This window comes from Bos javanicus, chromosome 19, assembly GCF_032452875.1.
Source record: "Bos javanicus breed banteng chromosome 19, ARS-OSU_banteng_1.0, whole genome shotgun sequence".
In the NCBI taxonomy this organism is placed as follows: Eukaryota; Metazoa; Chordata; class Mammalia; order Artiodactyla; family Bovidae; genus Bos; species Bos javanicus.
Window position 1 is genome coordinate 46,663,222 of NC_083886.1, and position 11,719 is coordinate 46,674,940.

General features: G+C 49.2%; 2 protein-coding genes across 4 annotated transcripts in view; one reads left to right on the forward strand and one right to left on the reverse strand.

The window, feature by feature from the left end:
* Positions 1 to 5,484, reverse strand: part of LYZL6 (lysozyme like 6) — a 29,757-nt gene extending 24,273 nt beyond the window's left edge. The window contains exons 1-2 of one of the 3 annotated variants that reach the window (XM_061392188.1): positions 5,198 to 5,215; positions 3,837 to 3,993 (exon numbers count right to left, since the gene is read on the reverse strand). In XM_061392188.1, coding sequence (XP_061248172.1) covers positions 3,837 to 3,918 — 82 coding nt within the window. In that variant the 5' untranslated portion in view covers positions 3,919 to 3,993; positions 5,198 to 5,215. Of the gene's footprint in view, positions 1 to 3,836; positions 3,994 to 5,197 lie in introns of all 3 variants that reach the window. The other 2 variants (XM_061392189.1, XM_061392191.1) reach the window with 2 other exon arrangements.
* A 35-nt stretch (positions 5,485 to 5,519) lies between these two features.
* Positions 5,520 to 6,684, forward strand: RPRML (reprimo like). Its single transcript, XM_061392192.1, has one exon. It carries the CDS (start codon positions 5,800 to 5,802, stop codon positions 6,166 to 6,168), a length of 369 nt encoding a protein of 122 aa, XP_061248176.1. The 5' UTR covers positions 5,520 to 5,799; the 3' UTR covers positions 6,169 to 6,684.
* Positions 6,685 to 11,719: the final 5,035 nt, after the last annotated feature.

An 11,719-nucleotide genomic window follows, 5' to 3' on the forward strand; every position in this document is an offset into this window, starting at 1 on the left:
AATTGCTGGAACTGGAATGAGCTTGGGCTGGGTTATAAGGTAGCTAAGGGCTGAAATTCTGGCTGTGTCAGTTACCAGCTCTGTGACCTCAGGCAAGAATTCTCCTTTCTGAGCTTCCATTTTCTCATCTATCCAAAGAGGCTCACGGTTTCTCTCGGTAAGGCTTGCTGTGAAGATTAAATAACAATTTCTACTATCTTGCAGCCTCATTCTTCTGCCTCTCTCCCTTCCACCAGTTGCTCACCTCCCTGCACATGCTTTTTTTTTTCTTTTTGACCTCACCTTGTGGCATGTCGGATCCTAGTTCCCCGACCAGGGATGGAATCCACACCCCCGTGCATTGGAAGCATGGAGTCCTGACCACTAGAATGCAAGGGAAGTCCCTCCAGCACCTTCTTCAAGAGTGGCTCTCAGGCAAGCCAACTGCATGTCATGAGGACACTCAAGCACTAGGGAAGGTCTACACAGCGGGGAACTGAGCCTTCGAGACAACAGCTGTGTTGAGGAATCACATTAGAAGTCAATCCTCTACCCCCCACCATGGAGCTTTTATGTGACTGTGACCCCAGCCAACCCCTTGACTACAACTTCATGAGAGACCCCAACCCAGAACCACTCAGCGAAGCAGCTTCTGGTTTCCTGGCCTTCAGAAATTATTGCAAGATAATAAATATTTGCTAAATATGAGCGTGATTTGTGATGAAGAGATAAATAAGTAACATACTTACCTTTCAGGGTTATTGTATGAATTAAGAGTTAACGTAGGACTGCCCTAGTGAGTGGCTCAGTGCTAAAGAATTCGCCTGCCAATGCAGGATCCCTGATCTGGGGAGATCCCACATGCCATGGAGCAGCAAGGCCTGAGCCCCACAACTACTGAAGCCCATGCACCTAGAGCCTGTGCTCTGTAACAAGACAAGCCACCGCAATGAGAAGCCCATGTCCCACAGCTGCAGAGTAGGCCCCGCTCACTGCAACAAGAGGAAAAAAAGCCCGCGCAGCAGTGAAGACCCAGCACAGCCAAAAATTAATTAATTAATAATAAAAAGAATTGAGGGCGCCAAAGACCTTAAAAAAAAAAAAAAGTTAATGCAAGGAGTTCCCTGGTGGTCCAGTGGTTAGAACTCTGAGCTTTCACTGCAAGAGTACAGGTTCAGTCCCTGGTTAGGGAACTAACATCCCCCAAGCTACATGGTATGGCTTAAAAAGATTTAAAAAAAAGCCAATCAAATGGCAACCAGACTTTCTGGGACCAGTGCCTCCAGAAAGGGCAGAAGGGAGAAGCAGAAGGACGGAGTACCTGGCTGGGTCCAGGCTAGGTAGGTCCCCACTCCTGAACTCTGGGGACGAGTCTGACACACTGAATATACAGACAATGGCCAGACTGTATATAAAAACAGTGCTCTGACTCACTACCTATACCAACAGCCTGGGAAGCCAAACCACAACCTTTGTAGCAACCAGCCCCAAACGGCCAGACATTGCTCAATAACAAGCTTCTCTAATTTTGCCCCCATTTTCAACATAGTACAAATTGGAGAAAGTTAAATATGCTCCCCTAACCAATCACACGGGATGCCCCCCATCTAGTCTGCCCACCTACATCTTTTCCAAGGCAGCAGTCTCCAATCAGGGCATATATGAAGGCTACCATTCCCACCGCCGCCCGCCCCCACCCCCCACCCCGACTATAAAGCTTACCCACTCCTCTGCCTGCCTTTGTGTGTCTGTCAAACTCAAGTAAGTATGGCTGACTCCCTCACTGTAGCAAACTCTGGAAAAATAGACTTCGCTCATTCTCTTTTGGGTGATCTTTGCTTATTTCCACAAGACCAAGTTCCCTTTCTCCCTTCCTTCTCCCAGGTCATAGACAACGTCTTTCTCTCCCACTAGGTGTCCAGAGAAAGCTGCTCAGGGATGACAGGGGACAGTTACAATTGAGTGTAGCTTTGGATGTGGTATATACACACAATGGAATATTACTCAGCCATCAAAAAGAATGAAATAATTCCATTTGCAGCAACATGGATTGATCTAGAGATTATGATATGATATCTATGACATCCCTTATATGTGGAATCTAAAAAGAAATGATACAAATTAACTTATAGACAAAAAAGAAACAGACTCACAGACTTTGTGAAGGAGCTTATGACTGCAGAGTGGGAGAAAGATGGGGGGGAAAGGATAGTAGGGAGTTTGGTATGGACACGTACATGCTGCTAATTTAAAATGGATAACCAACAAGGACCTACTGTATAGCACATGGAACTCTTCTCAATGTTATGTGACAGCCTGGATGGGAGGGGAGTTTAAGGGAAAATGGATACGTGTAAATGTATGGCTGTGTTCCTTTGCTGTTCACCTGAAACTATCACATTATTAGGCAGCTATACCCCAATACAAAATAAAAAGTTAAAAAAAATACTATATGGTATAATATACACGTGGAATCTAAAAGAGATGATACAAAGCAATATGTCTACAAAACAGAAACAGACTCACAGATGTAGAGACCAGACTTGGGGGTAGAGGAGAGAAGGAATGGGAGTTTTGGATTAGCAGCCACAAACTTATATAGAGGATGGATAAGCAAAGAGGTCCGACTGCATAGCACAGGGAACTACGGTCAACATTCTGTGACGACCCATAACGTAAATGAATATGAAAAAGAATATATTATATATATATGTATAACCGAGTCACTTTGCTGTACAGAAGAAATTAACACAACATTGTACATCAACTAATTTCAATAAAATTTAAAAAAAGAAAAGTGTAGCTTTGGAACAGGATAGATCTAGGCTCAAATTGTGACTCTGATGCTTAACTAGCTGTTTGGGCTTAAGTAAGTCAACCACTCTGAGCCTCTATTTCCTCACGTCAAAGATACGTTCACTTAAGAATTCAGTGAGGGACTCCCTGGAGGTCCAGTGGTTAAGGCTCTGCACTTCTGCCGCATGGGGCATGGGTTTGATCCCTGGTTGGGGAACTAAGATCCCACATGCATGCTGAATGGTGTGGTCCAAAAATAAAAAACATTCACTGAGGTAATATATTTGATGCACTGAGCATACAATAGGTGCTTAATAAAGGAAAGGGCAGACTTCATAGATGGCACAAGTGGTAAAGAATCTGCCTGCCAATACAGGAGACAGACACAGGTTCGATCCCTGGGTCGGGAAGATCCCCTGGAGGAGGAAATGGCAACCCACTCCAGTATTTCTCACCTGGAAGATTCCATGGACAGAGGAGCCTGATAGGCTACAGTCCATGGGGTTGCAAAGAGTCGGACACACAGAAAAGGCCAGCCATCAGCCGCCTCACAGCCTCTTCCTGAAGTAGGCAGGGCCCCGTACCCCACCTTTACTTACCCTCCCCCACCTTTCTGCGCTTCTGGCAGCTTGACTGACTTCAGCTGGATGGAGTCAGTCATGGGCTAAGTCCAGGGTACATCAAAGGTCAGAGGTGTGTCTCAGAAGAAGGATGGACAAAGGGCATAAAAGTATTTCTCTAAAGAAATCCAACTGGTCAAAAGCAGAAGAGAAAGTGTCCAAGCCAGATACCGTTCTCATTCTGTTCTGTCCTGGCCCTGAGGGGTAGTCAGGGCAGGGAGACTCCTGCCCAGAAAACTCTGAGTGCCCTTGTGCCAGGCTGTGTTCCTAGGACTGAGGAGGTGATCGGGTCTTTCTCTAATTTCTCCTCTGTGTGTGTGTATGTGTGTCTATGCATGTGTCAGTTTCATCTTTAAAATGAAAAATTCAATAGCTTCGCAGGACACAGACACACAAACTAGTGTTCTGCTAATAATGAGGGGGTGACTTTGAGATGCTCACCTACTGGAGACAGCGTGAATCCCCTCCCTCCAACTTGCCAGGCTCTTTCTTTCCATCCACATTTCTCTCCTTCTCCTGCCATCCCTGGAATCCAAGCCTCCAGCCAGCCATCTTTTGCCTAGACTGTTGCAACAAGTCCTAAACGCTTTCCGATTTTCTTTTGATTCAACAACAAAAGAATACAAGGGTGAGAAATTATCCCCTATCCCCTGAATTCACACAATGATTTTTAAAATATTGACAATGACCAGGCCTGGGAGCAATGCACTCTTTCTCCCAGTGGAAGGCTGGAGTGGAAACTGGTGCATTTCTGGAGGGCAATTTAGTCAGATGTAATTTACTGATTCTGCAGGTCCATTTTTCAAAATATGATAGAAATAAAAAATTACAGGTCTTGTACAAAGATTTCTTACCAAGTTCTTTATGGTAATATTGTTTCTGATGAAAGAGAAAGAAGAAAGAGGGAGAAAAAAAAGGAAAGAAGCAACAGAAACTAATCAAATATCCAAAAATAGAGACTGATGAAAGAGAAAGAAGAAAGAGGGAGAAAAAAAAGGAAAGAAGCAACAGAAACTAATCAAATATCCAAAAATAGAGAAAGAAGCAATAGAAACTAATCAAATATCCAAAAATTGTAACAGTATAACAGTCTATACTTTGAAACCCAATTCCTTCTCTGAAAATGATGTCGCAGACCAGTAATTCTCAAAGTAAGTCCAGGAAGAGCAGAAAGAGCATTTGTTTGAAATGCCCAGAATTACCAATTGGGAAACTCTGGGCTGGGCCCAGGAATCTGGGTTTTAATAAGCTCCTGTTGTAGATGAATATTTATCACTACGAAAGAATAACCTGTTAAATGACAAAGGATTACAAAACAGCATGTACAAAACAGTATGTATGAACAGTGCATCCTTATTCTGAATACATATATAGAAAGGGCCAGGAAGATTTTGAAGCAAGGCGGTAACATGGACACTCCCTGGATAGTAGGATTATGAGTTTTTAGATTTTCTCCGTTTTCCGAATGTGTGCTTTCTAACTAGTTTACAGTAATGTGGCTTTGTAAAAAGGAATAAAGAAAAAAACGCAATAACCTATTTTTAAGTAAAGAAAAACCACATGGGGAGGGGTGGGGACGAGGTGGGAAGGAGGCCGAGAGTACTCCTCATATTCATGGTGGGGGCGAGGCTGGGACGACCTGAGTCGGGGCAGTGGGGTTTGGCGGCCACCCACGGCCACGGCCCAGTGATGAGGGGAGGGGGGGATACGGCACAGCGGAAAGGAAAGGCCGCCCTGCGGGGAGAGGATGGGGGGTGGGGTGGGTGTTCTCTGCAACTCCTCTGACATCTGGGAAGGCTTACCATGACCTCAGTAAAGAGCAGAGAAGAGATTTAGGGCAGACTCAGGAAGAACTTAACTGCAGAGAGCATCAAATCCCAGAAGGGGCTCCTTGGGGAGATTTTTCCCGGCTGGAACAGACCAAGGATGCCTTGAGGGTGTCCAGCTTCGCCGACTGAGGGCGGGGCTGCCCTGATCTCCCGACCCCTTCCAACCTTGGGACACAGGCGGAGATGCGATCGCTGCGGGATCTCCCACCTCCCCATGGATGCGGCCGGGCCTGGGGGAGCTGGGGGGGAAGGAAGGAAGGAGAGGGGGCGGGGCCGTTGCTAGGGGAGGGGCGGCTGGGCGGGCGCCGAGCGCAGTCGGTGCCTAGAGGCTCGCTGGGCTCTGCGGCTCCAGCTCGCGCGAAGCCTGTTGCTCGCCTCTCCGGGCCGCCGCTTCCCGCCAGGTGCCCCGGGGCCGGCGGCCGGAGGGGGTGAGGCGCGCCGGCAGCCCTCCGCCCTCTCCCTCTCCCCGCACACAAGTGGACCCGGGCTTCTCCTAGAGCTCCGACGCCAGAGAGCCTTCCAGTGCGCCCCGGACCGCGCGCCGAGACCCCCCCGTCCCCGGGCGCCGAGCGGCGATGAACTCGACCTTCCTGAACCACAGCGGCCTGGAGACAGCGGGTGGCTTGGGCGGCGGCGGCGGCGGCGGGGCTGCGCTGGGGAACCGCAGCCACGGGCTGGGCACGTGGCTGGGCTGCTGCCCTGGGGGTGCGCCGCTGTCCGCCAGCGACGGGGTCCCCGCGGGGCTGGCACCGGACGAGCGCAGCCTGTGGGTGTCGCGCGTGGCGCAGATCGCCGTGCTCTGCGTGCTGTCGCTCACCGTGGTCTTCGGCGTCTTCTTCCTGGGCTGCAACCTGCTCATCAAGTCCGAAAGCATGATTAACTTTCTGATGCAGGAGCGCCGGCCTTCCAAGGACGTGGGCGCTGCCATCCTGGGGCTGTACTGAGCGCCGCCTCTGCCCGCCCTCGTCAGCGCGGCTGGAAGAAGACCGAGGAGAGCCCAGGACCCTAGATCCTCCTTCTCGAGCTCTGCCGCCGCCTCCGGGAGGGCAGCTCGAGGGGCTCCCCCACCCCCTACCCGCAAAGCGCCACGGGGCGCCCGCCCCCAGGACACTGCAGGACTCCAGGCGGCGGCACGGGAAGGGACTTCCACACCAGACTGCGTGCGGTCCTGCCTTGGTGGGCAGGATGGGGGTTCTTAAACTGTTGGTTTTTTTTTTTTTTTGGAAAGTTCTGGACAGGGTGGTGGGAGAGGCTGTGGGAAGCAGCTTGGGGTGAGGTCACCTGCGTGGGAATTTTGTGTGTATGTAGGTGGGGTGGAGTGGGGGCCAGTTCCGAGCAGCATGGCGAGGTGGGGGAGAGTGCAGTTGTGGATGAATCTGAGTCACTGAGCTTGTTGGCCTGATTTCGCATTTGAGAAGAGATCTTATAATAAAGCTACAGCCGTCGGGGGCTTCCTCTGTGGGGTGTTGTGTGTATGCTGAGGCGTTTGTTGGCGGCGGGGGCGGTGTGTAACCTAGGAGCCAGCACTTTAAGCAGGTCACAGGACGCCTGGCTGCCGTATTGGGCAGCTATGGGGGATGGTCGGGGTCTCCTGAGACTCCACTTCAAAGCCGGGAAGGGGGGAAAGTGCCCGTTTTCTACTGCTGCCAACCCGGGCAGGCAGGTCCTGCAAGGACGGCTGGACAGCTGGTGAGGTAAATTAAATCATTGGGAAATTTGAATCTATTCTGTGAGATGGAAAAAATAAATAAATCAACGACTTGAATTCAAAAGGGAGAAAATAGCAAAAACAGTACATCAGGAGAATGGACAAATGAAATGTAATTGGTGTGTGGGGAGAGGTCTGGATGGAGGTAAAATTTTCATGATAGGGCCAAAAGCCCCAGCTCAGGGCTTGTTTGACTCACCCTTGTAGAGGGTAGGTGAGCAGATTCTGAAGATTTGCCTTTGCATTATGGGGAGGGAGGGTGTGGGGGAAGGGGGATGTGAGCTTGGGAGAGGGTGTTGTGGTTTGAAGGACCCAGGATGTTTATTTATTAAAATTTTTTTTGGCTGCAGCCCTTGGCATGGGGTGGGACCACAATCCCCCCGGCCAGGGATTGAACCCACACCCCCTGCACTGGAAGGTGGAGTCTTAACCAGTGGACCACCAGTGAAGTCCACACCCAGGACGTTTAAAAGGGAGCAAATGGCCTCCAATGCAGCTGGGTTCGGGGAATTTGGAACCTGCCATTATGAGATTTCCCCTGCTGCCTAGAACCCTGGCATCTCTTACAGGTGCAGAATTTCCATAAAGCCACGTTAAGCAGTTAGAATCTTGGCACTCACCAGCCAAGGGGGAATGAGTGGCTCTGCTGACTGCAAGTGTCTGGTCTGGGGAAGAACTGAGCCTGGGGTCAGGGGGGACAGAAGGAGAGAAAGCTGGGCTTTGTAGCCCATGTATCCCCCTGAACCCTAGTGCCAGCCTGACTCAGGCACCCTGGCGCTTGGAAGATTTGAGGGGAGGGCTCTAGTTGATTTCTCTCTCTCTTCTCCTTTTCACCATGTGTGGAAGTAAAGATGAGTGAGATGGAAGGGGACTGAAGCCTTACTTGGCTTTGGGAAGAAATGTATCGGGCACGACTGAAGCAACTTAGCACGCACACACACACACACACACACACACAGGGCACACTGCCTCATGTCTTCAACACTAGTTCCATATGAGGCTGGGGGAGGGCAGGGCATGTCAACAAAAGCGTAGATGCTCACTGATTATGAAGGACCCAGTATCTTCCTGGTTCCTGAGCCCTCCTGTGTAACCACAGTCATCAACATCAGGATATGTCACCTTCCCACCCACCCCCACCCCACCACCCCAATCTCAGACCTGGGAGAGTTCAAGTTCATCCAATTAGGCCAGTCCAGTAGAGGCTAGGGGCCAGAAACTATTTATAAAGGATAGTTTATAAATAGTTTTGATCCATACTTTTGGATGGATCAAATTCAGATGGCTCCATTTGATCTATAATGTTCTGTTGATGGCTTTGGGTGATTTGCAGGCCTGATCTGGGGAGCGCAGCCTGGAGTGATGGGGGCAACCTGAGTATGTAGCTTTCTGAAGCACAGGTGCCTGAAGCCCAGGGTGACGAGATGGCCTGGAGAATGTGGTTCAGAGAGCTGCAGGCATTCACGGAAAACCCAAATGACCGGAAAACGATAGTTTCAGGAGGGACACTGAAACTTAGTTTTCTGGATGACAAAGTTGGAGCGAACAACTACAAGAACTTCCCTCTAATGAAATGGATCTACGACTGGGGCAAGAGGAGGGGATTTAAGATTTAAGTTTCCTGAATTTGCTGAAGAAGGAAAGCCTTAATGGGGAAGCTTTGCAGGATTTTCTCACTGTAAAGAAGAAAAAGGACAATGAAGACATGCCTTCCAACATGCCCGTTTGTGCCCTCCATGACCGGCATGCCCCCGTGCACAAGTAGGGACACACAAAGCCAGGCTCAAGCCCCAAAGAGGAAAACAGCAAGTGTGAGTGGGAAGGAGTGGAGGGTAAGATCTCATTTTTTGTCCATCTCAGTTCTCCCAAAGCCCTGATGTCCTGCAGTGTGTTTACCAGAGTTGTCTTATATAAACCTCGGGGGCGGGCACACTTAGTTACGTAAGAGGAAGCATCATGCTCTGGGGGGAAAAGCAGGACTAGATCAGAATCCTGAGGCTGGGGTATGGGGTGCTAGATCGAGAAGGGGTCTAGTTCTCCAATGCCGTCCCCCCACTCCCCATTGCTGGGCAGAGAAAGATCTTCCAACAAAGGCTGCCCAAGTTTGAGGGGCCAGGTCTCTGGGGATCCTGGGTTCAGAAAAGAAGTCCTGGACTATTCTTTGAAATCCTAGTCACCCTGCTTCCTAGCCCTGTGACTCAGGGGAAGTAACTCAACCTCTCTGTGCCTTCGTTTTCCTTAGTTTCCATTTGTAAAGTGGAAGCCACGGACTTCCCTGGTGGTTCAGTGGTTAAGAGTCTGCCTGCCAATGCAGAGGGACACAAGTTCCATCCCTGGTCTGGGAAGATTCCATATGCCTCAGGGTAGTTTGGTCCATGTGCTCCAACTACTGAAGCCCACACACCCTAGAGCCTGTGCTTCGCAACAAGAGAAGCCACCGCAATGAGAAGCCCGCACACTGCAACTGGAGAGTAGCCTCTACTCAGGGTGACTAGAGAAAGCCCATGGGCAGCAATGAAGACCCAGCGCAGCCAAAAATAAATAATAAATAAATAAACATAAAATGGAAGCCATAAAGCCCATAGCTCCCATGAGATGATGAGTTTAGCTAGCCAACACTGTGCCTAGCATGGAATAAACAGCAAATAAAGATAATTACTGTGACTGTCGTGATTTTTGTTTAGGGTATGAATGCTTCCCCAGCAAGATATATTTGGTTCTCTGAAAAGGGATCCTGGACAGAAATCCAGTAACTTATATCTGCAATGTAATTTGTTGTTTTCAAAGCACTCTCATAAGCAGGATAAAAACAATGTATCACATGTCTAGCCTGCAGAGCGAGCACTGAGCGCCCACCCCGCAGGGGATGATTTCATCACTGCTCCCATTTTGCATGCTCTTGTTTGCTGTCCACAATAGCGTGGTGAGTAAGAGCAGACACTCTCTCGTGTGCCAGTTTAAGGAGCGGAAACTAAGGTTCTGTTTAAGGGCCTTCCCCCGTTCATCCTTTGTACCCGTGTCTACTGGGAATCCGGGGCCAGGTACTGTGTGGGCACCAGGGTAAGCAAGGGGGTGGCAGAGCTGGAGTCTAGCCTGGCCTGCAGCCCCGGAAGCCCCAGATTTTTGCCGCGCTCCTCAGGGCAGCTAGCCCTCGGGTACTAAGCTAAGGGTCTTGGGGATGAGGTCAAACCATTCACTTTCCTCCTTCCTTTGAGTCAGGGCTGGAATATTTGGGGTCAGTTATGCCCTCACTAGTAAGAGAGGTCCCCTGGAGTGGGAAACAGTAGGAAGGGCTTACATCACAGCATCCACTTATCTTCCCACTTGTTTGTCTGAATCGCCTTCATACAGAGCCAGGCTGGGCTGGCTTCCAGGAGTTGCCCTGCCTGATCTCTCCCGAGACACCCACTCGGCAGCAGACCAAGAGCAATCTGGAGTGTTAGGGAGGTTTAGAAGGGAGAGGGAAACGTGAGAAGTGGTGGACACAGACAAAAATGGCCACAGCCAGCATTCCAGTGTTGGGGGAAAAGGGTGTGTGTGTGTAGTTTATATTGGGTGGGCCAAAAATTTCATTTGGGTTTTCCATAAGATTGTATGAAAAACCCAAACGAACTTTTTGGTCAACTCAATGCAAAGGAATTTAGTAGGCTCTCTGAGTAGCATCCCTTGAACGCAGCTCACAGTCCTCTCTTGTCAATCAAGATCTGACCGGGTATATGGGATGTCCAGAACCCGAACCCCAGCTCAGGCCATGCCAAACCAGGCAAGTGTCCAGGACTCTGAGAGGGCAGCTGAAAAGTGAGGGGGTTTTCCTGAGGCAGTACCTGCTTACCGCTGCAGCTCCATGGAGTGACAGAACTCCATCACTACACTACCCTTGAGGATCACAGCTGTCTTCTCTGTGTGTGCATTTTCTGTGGCAGCAAGCAAGATGCTTTATTTTGTTTAGGGACAGCACAAAACTGGGTTGAACTGAAGACACAGCCTCTGCTTTCAAAGAGTGTCATGGCTCATACGGATCAAACACATATAATCAAATAAACAAAACTCAAGGCGGGGGAGCGCTCACTTCAGTTAGACTCAAATAAAATTTCACAGTAACGATTCCCCGTTTAGGTGCTAATATTGCTATTTAGTGAAGATCTTCCACATGCCAGGAATAGTGAGGAGTACTTCTCACATTTGATCTCATAATCCTTTCTGATTTTTTCATAACCCAGATCTAATCATTCCTGCAAGGCAGAGATTGCTGTCATCTCTGCTTAAGAGAACAAGGCTCAAATTGTTTAGGTCATTCCTCTGAAACCACAGTTAAGAATCCATAGAACCAGGGACTTTCCTGGTGGTCCAGTGGCCAAGACTCTGGGCTCCCAATGCACAGGCCCTGAGTTCAGTCTCTTGTCAGGGAGCTAGATCCCACATGCCACACAACTCAGAGTTTGCATGCTACAACTAAGACCCAGCACATCTAAATAAATAAATAATAAAAAAAAAAAAAGAATTTATAGAACCAGAGTCCAAATCAAATCTGGTGGTGGTGGTTTAGTTGCTAAGTCATGTCCAACTCTTGCGACCCCACAGATTGTAGTCCACCAGACTCCTCTGTCCATGGGATTTCAAAATCCCAAGCAATAATACTGAAATGGGTTGCCAATTCCTTCTCCAGGGGATCTTCCTGACCCAGGGATCAAATCCGGGTCTCCTGCATGGCAGGTGGATTCTTTACTGACTGAGCCACCAGGGAAGCCTTAAATTCAAGTCTATCTGAGATCAAAAGATATTTGACA